The 19,933-nt window shown below is 35.0% G+C and overlaps 1 protein-coding gene across 3 annotated transcripts in view; it reads right to left on the bottom strand.

Annotated features, from left to right (window-relative positions):
- Positions 1-19,933, bottom strand: part of ERBB4 (erb-b2 receptor tyrosine kinase 4) — a 932,247-nt gene that overhangs the window by 202,476 nt on the left and 709,838 nt on the right. For all 3 annotated transcript variants that reach the window (XM_079783180.1, XM_079783179.1, XM_079783181.1), the window contains exon 16: positions 17,313-17,387. In XM_079783180.1, the coding sequence (XP_079639306.1) occupies positions 17,313-17,387 (75 nt within the window). The remainder of the gene's footprint in view (positions 1-17,312; positions 17,388-19,933) is intronic.

The raw sequence follows: 19,933 nt of genomic DNA on the forward strand, positions 1-19,933 counted from the left end.
GGTAGCCCATGCTGGAGCCAGATGCCTCAGTGAACCTACATAGATTTCTGTTCATTTTCAGCCCTCATGGCAGCCCCTTTTTGGAGGATGTAAAGTTTGGCATTAAATACTAAAATTTATAAAGAAAGTTCTTTAATTGAAAAAGATAGCTAAACATATCTATTCTATAAAAGGCTGCTTCACTTTTTATTTTATTTTATTTTAATTTGGTAGTTTTCATAGGACCAACCGTATGTTCAAGACATAAACTACTAAAGGCTAATAAACAGCCTCAATTTTATAGCCATTCCTGGGACCCAATTCATTACATTTTGCTGTCATATTACATGAATATCTCTCCCTAGCACTCTGGGTCTCTCTTATATACTCTCAGACTAACATTGATTTAGTTATTTGCAATTATTCTCCGTGGATTCTTTATTTCCAGGTAAATTATAAACGCCATGAGGTTAGTGACCATTATTTCCAACTTTTTATTGCTCTATACCTCTTAATAACATTCTCTAAGATTCTCAATAATTACCACTAAATAAATCAAATAGCAAATTGGATATTTTGGGTAATAATTTGTTTAAGAAATTACTCTATTTGATGAGATATTTTGGTATTTGGAACAACTGTGAAAATAGCAAAATATGTTCTTTGCATTTATCTTCTTAATAGTTGTCTGTAATTGCTCACTTCACTTCCACTCTCTTGATTCTTGAATTAACTCCTATCACATTTTTCATCTCTGTCTCTCCACCACATCAACTCTTATCAAAGTCACCAGTGGTTTCCTTATTGTCTGTCAATTTAACAGTCGTTTCTTAGACATAATGTTTTGTTTTTTAATCTTCACCAGGGGATATGCTTTCATTGATTTTTTTTTTTAGAGAGAGAGAAACATCTATTAGTTGCCTACATCCCCCAACCATGGATCAAATGGGAAACCCAGGTATGTGCCCTAACCAGGAATGGAACCTGCAATCTTTTGGTGCACAGGTCGACGCTCCAACCAACTTGAGCCACCCAGCCAGGGCATCTTAGACATAACCTTAACCAATCAGGTAGTAACATTTCATAAGAGTGACTACTTTCCTTTCTAAAAACAGTGTCTTCCTTAGAAGTTCCATCAGAAACTTCCTGCAAGTTTCTCCTCTACCTGGTCAGTCCTTTGTAGTACTTTTTGCAGCTTTCTCCTAATCTCCCTGACCTTTAAAGGTAGGAGTTGCCAGGACTTGATCATTGCATTTCTCTTCTCTACTTACATTTTCTCTCTAGATATGACATCACCCAACTCTTTATCTATGCAATGATAAGCAAATATGTAGCTTCTGTCCAGACCTGTCTTCTGAATTCATATTCAGTTGCCTTCTTGATGTCTCTACTCAGATATTTATATACCATCCTTATTAATTCTAAAATAATCTTTAATTCCAACACTCCCTCTCTTCCCCAAAAGTATTGCCTGTTCCTCTCTAAATCTCTCCTATTCTGGTAAAGGGCAATTTTATCTTTCTGTTTTCTTCCACATGCCACATCTATTAAAGCTAGCCCAAAATTTATAAACATATAATCAAATGCTTGGCTCTTATTAATCCTTTCCTCTTTTTATTTAGGTACAATCTATCCCTTTGAGGGAAAGATTCTTTCAAATCTATATCATTTACCTCTAACATATCTCATGGCACCTGCTGATTTCTAGTTTAATTTAGCTCAACTAGAAGTTCTAGAATAAAGTTGCCATTTAAGGGTTTTATTTTCATGAATTATGTTTAAATTTCAAATAACTTTAGAGAGAGAAATAACTATATTTACATATTCAGTGCTAAAGGGTAAAATAATGGTGTTTCTATTTTTTAAAGTACAAATGTAAGTCCTTTAAAGTGGTGGAGTTGTCACAGATATCTTTATATTTCTTTGAAGGCAAAGTTATTGTCTCATGAAAAGAGACAATAACTATTTCATAAAAATTAATGTTATTATTAAATAATCTATAATAATAAAAGCATAATATACTAATTAGACCAGATGTCCTTCCGGATGAAGTCGTGGTGGCAAGGGCCAAGGCAGTTGCCACAGGCGGTGGGGGCCGAGCCCTTTGCATAAATTTCATGCATTGGGCCTCTAGTTGTCACATAATAAATAACCAAAAGAATAGTTTTCTTCAATAATTATTTACATACTATTTATCTTAAATAAACCCTTAAAAGCACATATTTACTTCAACAGTTTCAGAATTTCCTATCTATTTTTAAACTTAAAAGCACAATTTTAAATATCTGTAATGAAAAGACAATGGTAAGAGTTATCTATTTAATACTTCTCTGAACATGTTTAATATTTGCTTATTCCTGATTTCATGCTGCTTGGTAAAGTGATATATTATTATAAAAGCACTGGACATAATCCTGAAACCAGTTATTATTTTGTTTGCTGCCGGAAGCTAATTCCAGCAGGTCATAAATGCAAGAAGTTCATCAAAAGGTTGGTGTACCTTGAGCCTTCAGCAAGGGCTGGAAAATACATATTATTGCCCATTGGAAATGGCTAAGGGCATTTCCCCAAACCTGAAAAGAATGTATAAATGATTGCTTGCTGCCAGACAGCTGAGGGCATTTGAATCTACATGTTATTGCCTCCTACTGGCCAAATACTTGAACAGCCATTGGCAGTTCCCCCAATCTGACAATTGATTCTGTATACTAAACCTTGCCTTTTATCTGTATATCTACTTTGCCTTAGGACAATTTGTGTTAATAAAAAGCAAGGGGTCCTGAGACAAGCAGAACTTGGTTCCTACAGCCAAGCTCCTCTGGCCCCCCAAAATGCCTTCCAAAATTATGTTTCATCTCTGGACTCTTTAATCATTTACAGCACCCCCATTCTCCAGATTCATGAACCCTTCTAGATGCTGGACAAGACCCCTGGCAGTTTGCCTGTTGTAGTTTAGTTGATCTCTCACACCACCACACTGTGTCCAAGTCCCTGGTTGACTAAACCAACAGTCTTTCCTATTCGCCTGCTCCCTAACACCTTCTAATTTAGTAATTTTTAAAAAGTTAAGTAACTTTCCCAGTCTCTCTGCATCTTGGTGTGAACACATTTCTGACCAATGAGAGGAAAGCAAAAGTTGGAGAAAAGAATTCTGGGAAAGGACAGGTGCAGCTGATGGAACTTGTCCCTCCATTCTGTCCTTACAGCTACAGCAGCCTTCTTCTACCAAAACAGAAAGGTAAGAAAATTACATAAATTCTGGCACAGATGTTAGTGATCCAGGAATCAATGGCAGCAATTCCCTTACTTCTAGCCTTTTATTATATTAAAAGAACAACACAGAAAACTGTTTATTGAAGCCAACTAATATCTGGCTTTATTTTACTTTTAGCCAAGTAAGATCCTAGCTGAAAAAAGAACTAAGTCCAGATTTTCCACCGTTTTCTTCTTTCCTTGTATTTAAACTGCCAGATGAATTATCTCAAGATTATCAGATTTATAAAACTAAAACATGAAACCAATGGTCATTCCTTTCCAGATAACAGTTAATAACCCTGGTGTATCTATTATGTTTGCTTAATTTTCACACCATCCTGGTCATTCATTAGGCTTTACCTACATCATTCTTGACTGAACAGTTTTTTGTGTTTTTTTTCGGGGTGGGAGAGGGTGCCCTATACTTTTACAAGTACCACTAAATAGAAGCTTCTAAAGCTTCTTCCAGGATGTAGTTTCTGTATTTTGGAATTCAAATATGTTGTAATGGACAGCATGTTCATTGTCATCTGTTTTCAAGTTGTGATAAAATTCAAAATATGCTTTCCTAACTTATGAACCTCAAGGCAATATTATACTAGCAGATCAATAAAAACAAACAAACAACAACAACAAAAGATTTCTTAATTAGCATTTAACTTGGCTAACATGATATCCAATTTTTCTAATTTCTGGTTCCATAGTAGGTTGGAAGTAACTGAAGGAAAAAAATGAGAGGGTGAGGCTGTTTCTGTCTATCTCTTTTAAAATATTCCACAGAGGACTCGGGGAAAAGACAAACAAACCATTTTTGCAAAGACTTTTGGTCACTGCATCTTGCTTTAATTAATGATTTGAACATAGAATAGATTGCTTTATATACTAAGGGGAGGTCGACTGTGACAAAACTCACAAAAACACATTTAAAATCCTATATAATAAAAGCCTAATATGCTAAGTGTCCAGTCATCCGGTTGGCCATTCAACCGTTCAATGAGTAATATGCTAATGATATACTAAGGCCGCTCAACTGCTTGCTATGATGTGCACTGACCACCAGGCACAGACAGTGAACCGGTCGACCAGTCACTATGACGTGCACTGACGACCAGGGGGCAGACACTCTGACCAGTAGGTTAGCTTGCTTCTGGGGTCTGGCCGATCGGGACCAAGTGAGATGGGCTGGAGCCCTCCCAAGGTCCCTCCCCAACAGACCAACCTCCTGTGTCCCTCCCCGGCTCCGATTGTGCACTGATGGGGTCCCTTGACCTGGCCTGCACCCTCTTGCAGTCCGGGCTGAGGGACCCCCCAACCCCTGAGTGCATGAATTTCATGCACCAGGCCTCTAGTAATTTAATAATAATGGTTAGCAATATAAATCTTTTTTAAACTTAAATAAATATCCAATCGCTGATTAAAACACATTTCTAATTATGGGGAAACACATTTTTTACTAAAATGATTGCTTAAAAGACATTAGGATTCTAAAGATGTTCTGAATACAGACTTAGAGCTACCAGATAATGTAAACAAAGAAAAAAATGGAATCTATGTCAATTCAAACATTGAAATAATATAAATGGTTTCAGACAAAGTGTCAAGACAACTTTATACTTTGCCTGAAACCATTTCATTTGCATGCAAAAGAAATCATTACTACTACAGTAAAAACATAACAAAATAAAACAAAAAACATCTACATGAACCAGATTCTCTTCCTAGCTGTAATATTAATTTTTCAATATGTTCTTTGCCTATTATTTTTCTATTATTGGAGTTAGTTATACTATTTATATTAGGCCACATTTGATGGTATGAATTGCTTTGGACATCCAAGAGATAATATTTTAAAATCTCTTTGTTTTGTACAGGATTATTCAGTAGATAATCTAAAAGTAGTAAGGAATCTCTTAATAGGGGATTGGTAGTAAATCAATAGAAAATAAATGCAACTATAAAAAAAGTTATAGTGATCCAGAAGGCTGTCCATAATGTACTATTCAGTGAGTAAAGAAAGTTGCTGATAATGTGTGGAATATGTTTCCATATATTTTCCATAAACAAAATTCTTTATTATTGTATATATCTTAGTATACAGATATATGTGTGGAAGGAAAAACAAACATATAAACACATACATCTATATTTAAAACACTAAGTATGTATTACTTTTATAATTTTAAATTTTATTTTAAAATATAGTAAAGAAAACAATTAATCTTTTAAAAAGGAAGAAAAAATACCTAAATTATGGCTGGTGAGCTGTACCTGTCAGGGTAATGAATTCTACATTTACTTGCTCTAGATTTAAAAAGGAAGTGTATAGCACTAATTGCTAAGACAGTAATCATTGCTTGAGGATAAATTTGTTACATCAGTACAATCAAAAAGCCAAAGATATTTCATTTGTGAGGTATTCTTCATCATATTTCCTTACTTAAGAGTATTTCCAAAAATCATACTGAAAAAATATTTCATTATGATTTCCTGATATACTAATGCTCTGTTCCTACACAATCACACAATTGTTGATGTTTGTAGTAATGGTGTAATTTGGAATCATTCTTATATATCAGCATTTGCAATTATCATTACAGGTATTGAAATCTGTTAATTTCTCATAATGCATACAGGATGCTGTTAGATACTGATTAAATATTTAATGATCTTCTAATTTAATGAGTCCAGAATCACTGATAGCAAATCATAACCTGTCATTTTCTATGCAAGAATAAAATATGTTAACATTTGGTTCGATACATGTAAAGTAATGCATTGAGAATTATTGATGATTTATGAATAAGTGACAGAATATTTTAAATGCAAAAATTTGCACAGTTTCTATTGGAACTTAATATTCAAGACTGTCACCTCTTTAACATGCAGAGACACCAAAACCCTCCTTCCTTTTGGCAAGATAACTTCATCTACAACTTCAGAGAGAATGTAGAACATTCAACAGAAACTCCCTCAGCCTTTGTCAATTCATCTATCTACACCTTTCTGTATCCTCTACTTATTCTCTCCAGATGACCAGGTGATGGTTTTTGTTTTGTTTTAAATCTCCAAATCTAATCTTTTCACATTTCCTTTGGCTCCTAATCTAGGTTTGTTTGTTTTTTCAGGAGACTACCATGATTGATGACCTCTTTTCTCCCCTGTATCTCCAACCTTTCACTCTCTAAAGATTTTCCAAATGAGACTCAAATTTCATACATCTTTCAAATGTCTTTCTTTTGATATAATTTACTATTTCCCTGTCTCCTTTCCTTCATATGCAAATTTCTCAAAATACATCAACACTTGACTCTCTGTTTTCCATATTTCCTACTCATCTTTAATTCATGTCTACATATAGAAAGACTTTCATATCTGTATATTAAAATTTCCATTTAACATTACTTGGATTTGTTAAAAACATCACAAATTCAACACATCAATTCATAATGAGTTTAGTACCCCTCTATTGTGCCAAATCTCAGTTAATATTAACAATATCCATCCAATTTTGAAAGCTAGAAGCCCAGGAGTAATTATTAACCATTTCTTTTCTTAATTATGTCATATACAGCTAGTCGTCAAGCTCAGGAATGAATATTAAATTCTAAATATTTGTTACATCTTCCCACGTCTCTCCATCTCCATTCAACTTTCTGGTTTCCCAATTCCCTCCTTATTCATTTCCAATAGTTTCAGCCACCCACTTCAATTCATTATCCCAAATACAGGGTGTCCCCAAAAATGTATACACACTGTAACAGCTGATAGCTCAATTTTGAAAATGAAATGTATTTTAATAAACACTGCCTTTATAATTATTCAAAGTGTGTGTATACATTTTTGGGACAGCCTATATTTATATTCCCAGTAACTCTACCTCCTTCAGAATCTTTAGTTCAAGTACCCTACTCTAAGACCAGCAGTTCGTTCTTTTGAGTTCACCTGCTGTAGTATCTCCTTTAAAAGAGAATATGGTATGTTTAATTGATCAATCATGGGGAGAATATTTCTTAGCATAAATAAGTTTTCACCTTACCAAACACAAAGAACAAAATGATGCATAATCTAGGATTTATACTATACCACCTGAACCCATTACTACTCTCAGTCAACTTCGCCCCATCTCATAAATCCTATAGTAAGAACAGGGGAGAAAAATCATCAACAATCAGTGAGTATCAGGTCTTATGGAAGTGGTTCTCATACATACATAGTAATTTTACCATATTTTTCCAGAATTTATAAATAAGTGACATTTTAGAAAAGATAAAAAACTGAGCCTATTTACTCATAAATATTTTAGATTAGTCACAGATGTATTAAGAATATAAATATATATATATATATATATATATATATATATATATATATATCCTATATAATAAAAGGCTAATGTGCAAATCGACTAAATGGCTGGTTGCTATGATGTGCACTGACCACCAGGGGGAAGACGCTCAATGATGGAGCTTCCCCTGGTGGTTAGTGCGCTCCCACAGAGGGAGCACTGCTCAGCCAGAAGCCCTGAGCTGGGCTCACGACTGGTGAGCACAGTGGCGGTGGCGGGAACCTCTCCCACTTCTAAGACAGTGCTAAGGACATCCGACTGATGGCTTAGGGAGCAGGCCTACACTAGCAGTCAGACATCCCCCAAGGGCTTCTGGACTGTGAGAGGGTGCAGGCCGGGCTGAGGGACCACCCCCCCTCTGAGTGCATGAATTTCGTGCACCGGGCCTCTAATTATATATATATATATATATATATATATATATATATATATATATATATATATATATATATATTTACATTATGTTCCAATATACAGGAGTATATGCTTAGATCATGGGAAGTATTGCCAGATGTATTATTAGACTAAAAGATGTTGAGTGGAAACAAGCAAAATACTAGACATTGGAGGAAGGCTCAATAGGTAAAATAAGTTTAGGGCTAAGAGAAAGAGAAAGGGTGACATTGTTTAAGTAGACTATAACATATTCAGTCATCCTCATCATAGAAATAGCTCTTAACTGTTCTTCTAGTTGGGAACCAGTCTGTTAGAAAAAAAAATACAATGTGGTCTTTAGAATCAGACACACTGGAACAAAGATCTTTGTTCTGCCACATACTAGCTAAGTGATTATTATAAGCTAGAGGCCCAATGCACGAAAATTTGTGCAAGAGGCCTTCCTTCTCCCGGCTTCCAGCACTGGTTTCCCTCCAGCACCCAGGACCCAGCTTCCCTCCTTCTGCTGCCAGCAGGCACCCAGGACCCAGGCTTCCATACTCTGGGCCACCCACAGGCACCTGGGACCCAGGCTGGCTTCCTTACAGCCCTTGCTTTGTCAGGAAGGACATCCGGAATGACACCTGGAAGATGTCTGGTCTAATTAGCATGTTACCCTCTTATTATTATAGATTGCTTAATTCTCTGAACCTCTTTCCCCATTAGTAAAATGATAATGGTGATGACTATTTTCATAAAAATTAAGTATAATAATTTAATGCAACTGAGATATATTAGGATATTTTTTAAAGAATGGTGAAAACAAGCCTCTAAATCAGAACGTTTTGGAAAAATGTTGAGATTTTCCCACTGGTCCTTTATTTCTTGGTTGTAGAATAATTTAGCTATCCATTCTGGAATTTGAACTTGGGATCTGAACTCTAGGATTTGGGATCTAGAGGTTCAAGGGAAAAAAGTAGCTTTGGGTGTAGATTTTGCTTTGTTCATTTAAAAAACAGAATTTATTTTCCCCTCTACAAGTAAACTTTTTATGGCAAGATATTTTTGTGTTATTGTTTATTTTTACTCTACTAAAAGTAACTATAATTATTCTATAAATGACTTAAGCATATGGAATTCTTTACTCTGGGCAAAGTAGCAGAATGCCATAAAAATTGCAATGGCTACAAGCATTTGGAGTTTATTAGAGGTGTATTTTGCTTCCCTTATTATTCATTCTTTACTACTGAGTTATTGTAAAATTACAATGAAATTATATCACTTTGGGTTTGAAGGTGGATGGTAGCAGAGAATGAAATCACTGAGAGGAATTTCGTTGGTAAATCAAAGTGCTCTCCGTTAATTAGCTCCTGCCTACATGCATAGTATGTAAAAATAATTGTATGTTTATGGAAGAATGATTACTTAGGAAATGTGCTGTGGTAATAAGAAAAAAGCATGAAGAGAGCAATCTGAGTTAATATGTACACATCATTTTGTGTAACAACATCACAGAAGGGGCTCCAGTTAATTAGATTCCTTTAGATATACAGGAAATACGAAAAAAAAGGTACTTAGGGTCTACTACAATGTATGCTTAAAATATATGGGGAAATAATTTGGATTCTTTTATGACTATATATATTTAGAAAACTAACAAAAGAAACTTTGACCTATATTTAAGAAATATTGCTGTATAGTGTTTTTTATGACATATAAAAACTGAAACAATATTTTAATAGAAATATTGCCTACAAAATGTAATTTTAAGAGAGTCTGTACAATGTAATTCCAAATCTTTAAGTAATTTTTAATTTAAACTGTAGACAAAGCCATCAATTCTAAATGCAGACTTAAATTATCATATTTTAGTATTCTCTTGTGAAAAATCCGTGTGGACATATAAATGCACAGGTATAGACAATGAGTTTAGTCAAACAGATGTTTTTCCTTGGCTGGGTCTGACTCATTCCATCTGTCACCTATTGAAGATGCAAAATTAACAACCTTCTGTGAATATGCAAAAGCATTTCCTCCACCATTCTTGTGTATAAAACTGTTGCCAAAATATCATTCATAGGGAAAAGGCCTACTACCTCTCCATCCAGATATGGCATTCTAGAATCAAAATCTGAGACCTCCTAGATGGGGAAGCAAAAAAAAAAAAAGTTTTGTAATTTATATTTACATTAAATTTGTATCTCATACTTTTAAATATCTACCATCAATTCTATTTATGTAAGTGCATAGATGTGGGTGATGAAAAGATTTTCACTAGAAAGAGTGAGTATTCAAAGTTCCATGATGACTACTCTAGAGCAATGCTGTTTAACAGAGACATGATGCAAACCAGTATGTTATTTAAGATATTCTAGTAGATATATTTTAAAAAGATAAAATTATGAATATAAAATGTTATTTAACCCAATATTTCCACAATTTTGACATGTATTCAATACAACGAAAGTTTAATGAGATATTTTGTATTCCCTTTTTCATACTACTGTATGTCTTCAAATTCCAGAGTATCTTTTACAATTACAGCACATGTCAATTTTCTTTAACCAAGATAAAGGGCTCAATGATCACATGTGGCTAATGGTCACCACATTGAACAGAGCAGGTTTGGAGCACTCTTGGGGAAGACTCACTATACTGATAAATACATAGAAAGGCCATAAGTTTGGTGTTAACATTAGGGCAGTTTTATCGTACTTGTCTATTTATAGCTTACTGCTCAAAAGTAACTGCTTACTGAACACCTTAAGTCAATGTGTATATTGCGACCTTTCCTTAAATAGTTATATAAAACAACGGACTCCTGTCTGTCTGGTTTGCTCAGTGGATAGAGCATTGGCCCACAAACTGAAGGGTCCTGGGATTGATTCCATGCAAGCGCATGTACCTGGGTTGCAGTCTCCATCTCCAGTGGGGGGCATGTGGGAGATAGCGGATCAATGATTCTCTCTCATCATTGATATCACCATAAGGACCACGTACACAACTCTGTGCCACTGAATACTTTTGTTTAAAGTAACTCCTTTAACTCTATGAAGAGTAACAACTGAGCTGAGATATTTTACTCTTGCCTTATATTTCTTTGATAATTTTCTATTTTATGAATACTGAAAGTGTGGAACACAAAACAGCTGAAAAGAAGAAACTCACACCTTCCTTTACCTCTTCAAACTCCAATTCAAAAGTGAATGTAATATACAGAATGCGGTGGGATGAGGATAGACTTATAATAAAAAGCCTGTGCGCTTTTATTTATTGGAGTTAGGGGTCATAACACAACTGCCGCTCATCTAGGCTAACCATCTCTAGGCCATTTTGGCCATTTGATTTGGACATAAGTGATGAGGCCAAAACAAACAACGGAAACAGATTATGCCACTTGTCTCATATATCACACAAGGGTCACACTGCTAAAAGATAAACTGTTATATGACCTCTTAGGTAATAACCACTCTACCATAAAGTAAAAATGTGACAAAGGCATTAAAATGCGACAGGAATATAAAACGTTTCAAATATCTGCCCATGTGAGATTTAGAGAGTTAAACTGAATTCAGTGACCTCTTTCATATTGCGAAACATCTAGATTAATTGACTTGGAGCTGATAAGCCAGATAAAAATACTTGAACATATACCTAGTAGTTTTCATAATTTCTGTCATGGATTCAAAAATATTATTAGTTTATATTTTGGATTGCTAACAAAGAATAGTTTCCCAATAGAGCCTTTGCATATTGAGATGAATAAATTTAGGCCCTAATGAAATAAGAGATGAAGATTATAAAATTCTTTGGCTATACACTGAGTGGCCAGATTTTTATGATCTCTGAGTGCATAATTATCTAGCCACTCAGTGTATATTCTATATAATAAAAGGCTAATATGCGAATTGTCCCCTCGACCAGGAGTTTGACCAGCAGGCAGGCTGGCCAACCACTCATGTCCCCTCCCCCTGGCCAGGCTGGCCGGACCCCACCCATGCACGAATTCATGCACCAGGCCTTTAATATATATATACACACTGAGTGGCCAGATTATTATGCATTCAGAGATCATAATAATCTGGCCACTCAGTGTATATTTGCCAAAGAAACTAAATTAGAATAGAATCTAATGTTTTGTTTTTGTCTAAATGCTTTGTTCTATTAGAATCTATATAAAAAGAGCATTGTACAAGCTAAAATAGATAGCACCTAAAAATAATAAAAAGAACTTGTTGAACATATTTCTTCATAAGATTCTTGATGGAAAAGGAAGCACATCAAAGAAGCACATCAAATATAAATTCTATTTCTCAGGCATATAATTCAGATAAGGAAAGCATGGAGAAGTCCTAAAATATCAAGTATTATTTTCACTGCAAGTAGTATATTCTAGGAGGCTACATGCAAAGAAACAACCACATTCTATTCTATACTATCCAATCTTTCCGGAAGAAATTCCAGCAGCAGCCTGGAAAGTAAATGGAGTGTGGAAAACCAATTCACAAATTGCAAGCTTGGAAAAGAATAACACTGCTTAGAAAATGAAAGTCAATCAAGATTGGAAACATTTCACCTGTTTTCATTTAAATCTTCAATCTTTTTTTTCCTGCTGGTTTAAGAAACAGCATCCAGCATAGAGGGGCAGGAGGGAGTATGAACTCAGTATTTCAAAACAGCCACAATGACATGCTCAAGGAAATTTCCTGTGACTAAAATTTTTATTTGACTAAGAAGACAACCAGGCATTTGGATAATCTCCCAGTCACAACATTGTTTATGAAACTTAAAGCTATTATTTTCTATCATGCTTTTTGTCCTCCCTATATGTAAGATCCACTTTAATTAATTAAGACAAAAGCTTTTTAAAAAACCATCATGGAATTTATAAAAAGGTAAATTACCTGAAACATTACTTGATTAGTCCCCTGCTTTCAATTAAATGTATATCTACCCCATTTCAGAGCAGTAAACATTTACTGCAATATTAAAGAACTGAAAAGGCAATGGTTGTTACTTTCACTTTTCATTCAACCTGCGCCAAAATTCCCCGCGGTCATAAACACTCTTCCAAAGTGCACAATCCAAATCTTTCCTATAAATTCCAAACTGCCTTATAAATAGCCTCTGACAAGTCAATGCTGACAAGTCAATGGAATCAAAGAACAGAGTCACATTACTTTAAATTTAAGTCTAAACCAGGTATTACATTTTAAGACAGGTATTAATTAAATATATCCAGAGTTTTCTAAAAGGAACAGTTGGCCCCCTATTATGAATTCTTTGAAATCATTATATTTAAAGTCTCATACAAAATTGAAATGCTTAAAATCCGAGAAATTTAACATATCAATTCTGTAGCTACTAAACTATTGAATTAATGCCGTACTGATATCCTATATAATAAACCCTAATATGCAAATCAACTGAACAGTGGAACGATCGGTCGCTATGATGCGCACTGACCACCAGGGGGCAGACGCTCAATGCAGGAGGCCCCCCCCAAATATATCAGTGTGCTCCCACAGGGGAAGCATGTCTCAGCCAGAAGCCAGGCTCATGGCTGGCGAGTTTAGCGGCGGTGGCGGGAGCATCTCCTGCCTCCACTGCAGGCGGGCGGTAAAAAGCAAGGGGTCCCAGACTGCGAGAGCCCCAGACTGGAAGAGGGATATCTGCCTGCCAACAAGGGGACATCCCCTGAGGGGTCCTGGACTGTGAGAGGGTACAGGCCGGGCTCAAGGACACTCCTCCCACCAGTCTCCCCCCCCACACACCAGTGCACGACTGTTGTGCACCGGGCCTCTAGTATATATATAAATTAATAGAACACAACCTCATAAAATTTTCAAAAAGATTTATTTTTTCAGTATTTCAATAGGAGACTTAACTATCATGAGGGTCCATATACTAGCTAATGGATCCTGTGCATCATCTCAAGTAATCTTCACACCAATCTTACTAGGTTTAACAATTCCCAATTTTAAAAATTACCATTATCATCTAATTTTACAGATACCAAACATGGCAGAGCCAATACTGGGACCCAGGATTTCATGTTCAAGAACCTCTTCTCTTTATCTGCTCTTTATCCTGTAATTTTTCACAGGAATGATAGATGAACTGTACTATCTAGTCTCTGTTGCTGGCCTCCATTATCAATTTTTGTCAAAGCTAATCTGAATTAAGTGCATTAATCTGAGACTATAGGGAATGGCTTGGGAATCCAGGCAGGTAATAGGATTAAAAATTACCAAACCCCTTTTGTTTGAATGTTGGAAATACTAAGTCAATAATAAGATATTTTGAACAAAAATGTGGCTCTGTAATAACTCTGACCAAAAGTAACCTCACAGGTTGATCTGATCATAAATTCTTAATGGGGCAGGTCCTGGGTGGTCGTGCCCCAAGCCTATACAAGTTTTATCTTAGCCTTAAGCAAGCCCTGTCCATTGTGCTTGTGCATGTAGGGTAACCCACCACTGAAATGCCAGAGTAAACCTCTCTTTCAGACCCCTGGGAGGCTTAACCACCCTTAGGGGAACAAACAATCTTGTTAACTATCCTGTAACTTGCTTTCTCCCATCTTCATGTAATCTTCCTTATGTTCCCTCCTTAAATCCAGATGTATAAGAGGGCATGAGAGGGGGAGTGGTTGGGAGGGGAATTGGTGGGGATAAGGACACATATATAATACGATAATCAATAAAGAAAATAAAGGCACTGTAAAACTGTCATTCTCCAGAGCTTTTGAGGTTTTGCTTCCTGACATGTCACCAGTTTGGCATAAATAAACCCAAATACACTTTTATAAATATTCTCTAAAGTTTTTATGTTTTGTATGTTGACAATACACTATGATTTTGAGATATACAACCTCATATGGCATTGAAAGCCACGAGTGATCAATCACTATGGTTTTAAACTTCTCAGTCTCTGTTGATGCCTCTGCCTGTGACCTACTGCCATTGGTACCTGTAGCTCTCATGTCAGTGAGAAAGAAATCACTTCCCGTCCTTCAAAGGACCATCAGAGCAGTGGAGGTACATAGGAAAGCTACCTGGGTTATTTTGAGTGACTTCCCTCCTCTCCCTGGGAGGTGTTTTCCCCATCCCCAACATTAAAAATCCTTGATCTATAGAGAAATAATAAATAACACATATTGAGTGATTTATCTGAGCCAGGCACTGTTCTATGGACTCATTCAGTCTTCACAACTAATTTATGAACTATATTAATATTACTAATTTATATATGAAGAAAGTGAGGCTCAGATAAATTAAGGAACTTACCCAAGGTCATACATCTAAAAAATGGTAGAGCCTGGCTTTGACCTCCGAAAGTCTGATCCCAAAGACAGCACACTCAATCACCATACTACACTGCCTCTCACTAGATGGTTGAAATCATGACTTAAAAAATAATTAAAACAAATAAGAAATCACCCTTTAAAGTTATAGTAAAGAGACTCAAAGACTCTAGGTGGAAAAATTATTTCATGAATATAGGTCCATTCCAATCTAAAACAAACCTTGACTTATAAAACTTTAATTTGGACCTGGGGGTGGAAGGCTCTCTCTCTCTCTCTCTCTCTCTCTCTCTCTCTCTCTCTCCCTGTCCCTCTCCCTCCTTCTCCCTTTCTCTCTCTCATGTGTGTTGACTTTTGTTTCTTCATAATTTTGGCCTTGCTCTAAACAAGTGTTACAAACTAGTCTTGATTGTGCCCAAGTGCCAAAGTGCCACTATTGTATAAATCGCCAAAGTCTACCATATACATTCTTTTTAGAACTTAATTGTCTATTTATTTCATTAAAAAATAACACTACTGACATATCACTTATATGATTGCTTTAAAAATACTTTAAGGTAAATATCATATAAATCTAAACACTATGACTAAATGTAATGACATAAGTGAATCTCATAAATATAATATGTAGAAAAAGAAGCCAGATGTAAAGGGTACAAGCAATGATTCAATTTATATAAGTTATAGAAAGTACAGAAACAGGGAAACTGACCTACAGTGCTAATGTTCAGGACAGCAGTTACCCTTGCAATGGGGCACAAAAGGGTTTCTGGTTCTGATACTATTGTGTTTCGTCTTGATCTGCCTGACAGTTACACCAATGTTGCATTTGAAGAAATTCACTGAGATTTACACTTATCTTGATGTACTTTTACACTACATATGCTATATTTCAACACAATGGTTTGCATTAAAAATCATTAAGTCATCCAAAACTCTCATTTTGCTAATTATAATTTAGCACTACTTTTTCTCTTCCAAAAAATACAATAAATGCTTCATAAAGAAAGCGAACAATATTTCTACATAATGTTGTAAAATTACTATTTTCCTGTATATGAGTTTTAAATGTCAAATTTATCAAGTTATCATTTATATACAGTAAAATTCATCCTTTTTAATGTACTGGATTATGACTTCTTTTGACAAGCACATATATTCGTGCAACCATCACTACTATCACGATGCGGAACAGTTTCATTATCCCCCTAGATTTCCTCATGCCCTTTTGTAGTCAACCTTATGCCTCCTTGCCCCGGCCTTTGGTAACACCGGCCGATTTTCTGTCCTACAATTTGCCTTTTTCAGAATGCCATATAAATAGAATCATACAGTATGCATTCCTTTAAGTATAGCTTCTTTCACTTAGAGTAATGTTTCTGAGATCCATCCATGTTTGGTGTATGTCAGCAGTTACATCCTTTCTATTGCTGAGTATACTTACAATGTATGGATATACCATAACTGAAGAACATGTGAGTAATTTCCAGTTTGGGGTGATTCTGAATTAAGCAACTACATTCATACTTAGGTTTTTGTATGTGCGTGAGTGACACATTTCGTTTTTAAATTCCAACTTGTACTTTTACCTTCACAAAATATTTTCTTTATTGCCTTTAATCTATGGTAATTCTGATACCTAGAGCATATACCAACCAGTTCAAAATAATATAAAATCAGAAACTGAATCAAATAGCAAACAACTTATAAAAATATATCAACTTTTGCAAATTCCTCCCTTAAAATATTTCTTTTTTAAATAATCTACAGAATTAAGAATGAATTATTTTATAAAAGTGCTAGCTTAATTCAAAATTAGTTAATTTTGTTTAATTGTATAAAATTTAGAATAATTATATTACTAATTTGGATTTGAAGTCATAATCAATGAAGTGAGAAGAGGTAAGAAATGTGGCTTGAAAAGTCAAGTGTAATATGTCTTCCTAATTCCCTAATTTAACATATTATAAATTTTACCCAACTGGTTAGTACTTTTCATCCATGATAATTGGGATAATTTGAGTGACAAAATGGAAACATGGTAGATGTTACCTAGCATGTTGTGGTAAAGTGGAATGGCCCGTCCAAGGGTAGTAAATGCAGTCATGACTAGTGGGACCGCTACACCTGCAGGCAATTACAGAACAGAAAACATCATTCTCCATTCACAGTGACATGCACACACATGCACCAGTGCTCACACATGGAGCCTCCAGGAAGAACATGGGAAGTAAGCACACCAAGTACCTATCCATCAGGCCGATGCAGTCTTCAATACTTGAGCCTATGCACCTGCAGAAGATCCAAATTTTAAAAATACAAGGAAAAAATTAGTCATTTAAAAAAATCAATAAGATAAATACCAATTGTGTGAAATTCTTAATTATAGTTATTAGACAATTTTGGAACACCATAAATTTAAAGGCAATGAGGAGATTATTGCTGCATGGATACACAGGAATAAATTGCAAATACCACCCAAGTGGAATGCACAGAAATATATTCACAGAAAAGGACATTTTGCTGTATTTTGTGGGTAGTTTCCAAACACATATTGCTCATTTCTAATACTTTCTATTCATTTGCATCATTCATGATTATATGTCTTGATGAATAACTTGATATTTCCATGGCTATAATTGGTTTTATGCATACGGTTTCTTTTAAAAGCTCTTCAATTTAAGTAAACACAAAATCAATAAAAAAGGAAACATATACTATTGAATATAATATAATAACTTGATGCTTAATACCCATTAAAGATTGATTTTGGCAGAAAGTGAGTTAACATTCTTTAATGCTAGTCTCATGGATACTTTACATAATCACATTATTCCATTCCTTGGCTGTGACTGTCTTTATAACATACTTATCTTTAAACATGAATTCATTTAAAAAGCAAATTAACTGGTTTCACCATACTGCAGTTTATCTTGACACTCTTTTTTAAAAGAGCAGTGCCATAACAGGCAAACAAAAACTGGTTTTAAACTGCCAAAATATTTAACGTAAACAATAACAAATAAATTAATCCTCTCCAAGGAAACGGATACGTTTAGATTCAGGTAACTAAAAGTCCACTGAGATTAACATTTACTAGTAAGTGAAATAATATAAATTACACAAAATTCAGATGTAGAGTCCCTATAATTTCATTTTGATGTATTCTAGAAATAGTCTTTTTCCAACTTCCAATGTACTTGAATTGCTTTTCTTTCTGTTTTTCCACATCGAAGACATATAGCTCCAGTGCATCAAGATTCCTCATGCAGCTATAATTTATAGAACTGTTTAATTCAGTGGTAATGAAAATGACTTTTTCCAAACTAAAATTTCTTAAACATAAAAAGAAGTTATGTTAAAATCACTATATAATGAATAAAAATGTATCATGCATAAGGCCAGACTATCCATTATGTTTTTAAACAACTAAACATTGTTGAACCATTATCACTATGCCCAAAAATAATTATGTCACTATGTTCCTGTTTCAAAACTAAGCTATAACATTCAGACTAGGTAAAAATTGGAATTGGTTTGTTTTTGTTTTGAGGATTGTTTTTGAGAGGTCAGACATTTTTTAACATATGGGAAATACACTATAAAAAGTTTTTTTAATATGCAAATAAATAACTAGAGCACATAGTTTTTAATTGATACCATAATCTGTAATTAAACTTTTTCTGAAAATGGAAAATTAACTGCTTTAAAAGTTTCCAAATTGTCTTATTATGGTTTCTTTTTATTCAATTCTGAAGAACTTATTTTTTCTAGGTTCCTATTATATTTTCTTCAAAATGTTATTTTTAAATATACACTATTGCCATTTTGAGAAACTAATAGCCTACTTACTTCCAAGTGAAAATTTGAAAACTATGGTTAGTTTGTAATCTATGTCTTTTTTTTTTAATCCTCATCCGAGGATATTTTTCATCGAATTTTTTAGAGAGAGTGGGAGAGAGAGGGAAAGGCAGAGAAAAATATAAATGTGAGAGAAACACATTGATTGGTTGTCTCCTGCATGTGCCCTGGCCAGGGCCCAGGCCTGGGAGGAGCCTGCAACAGAGGTAGGTGTCCTTGACTGGAATCGAACCCAGGACCCTTTGATCCACAGGCCAGTGTTCTATCCACTGAGCCAAACCAGCTAGGGCTGTAATCTGCATCTTTATAATAATCTTTGGAAAATATTTCCAAGTGAAATTAAACTTGAGGAGAAAGTGTGAATAATGAAAAATCATTCACTCATTAAAAACAAAACAAAATTTGTGTAGCATGCCTACTCAGCATTCCTACCATTTTAGGACCTGGAGGTGAAAAAAGAAAAGACGAGTTAGACATTTGCCTATTTTTAATGAGCTCACAATTTAATGAAGGAGACAGATGAGGCAATAGGGACAGGGAAAAGTAGAACCTAGAGCATGAGACAGGAACCAGAATTTGAAACATAATAAAAAACCACCAGAGGGTTTCCAAGAAGTAGCGAAATGGCTGGCTTGTGTTATACATAGATCTCTTTGTGGAGACTGGTCAGTTGGGAGCCAGGAAGACATGTTTGTTACAGAGACTCTTTTAGTCTATTCAAAAGATGATGGACTACACTAGGAAAATGGTACCTAGGATAGAGGCAAAGGGACAGATTAAAAAAAAAATCTCAGAAGGTATGGGGTGGGGGG

The sequence above is a fragment of the Cnephaeus nilssonii genome (assembly GCF_951640355.1).
Source record: "Cnephaeus nilssonii genome assembly, chromosome: 10".
Classification (NCBI taxonomy): domain Eukaryota; kingdom Metazoa; phylum Chordata; class Mammalia; order Chiroptera; family Vespertilionidae; genus Cnephaeus; species Cnephaeus nilssonii.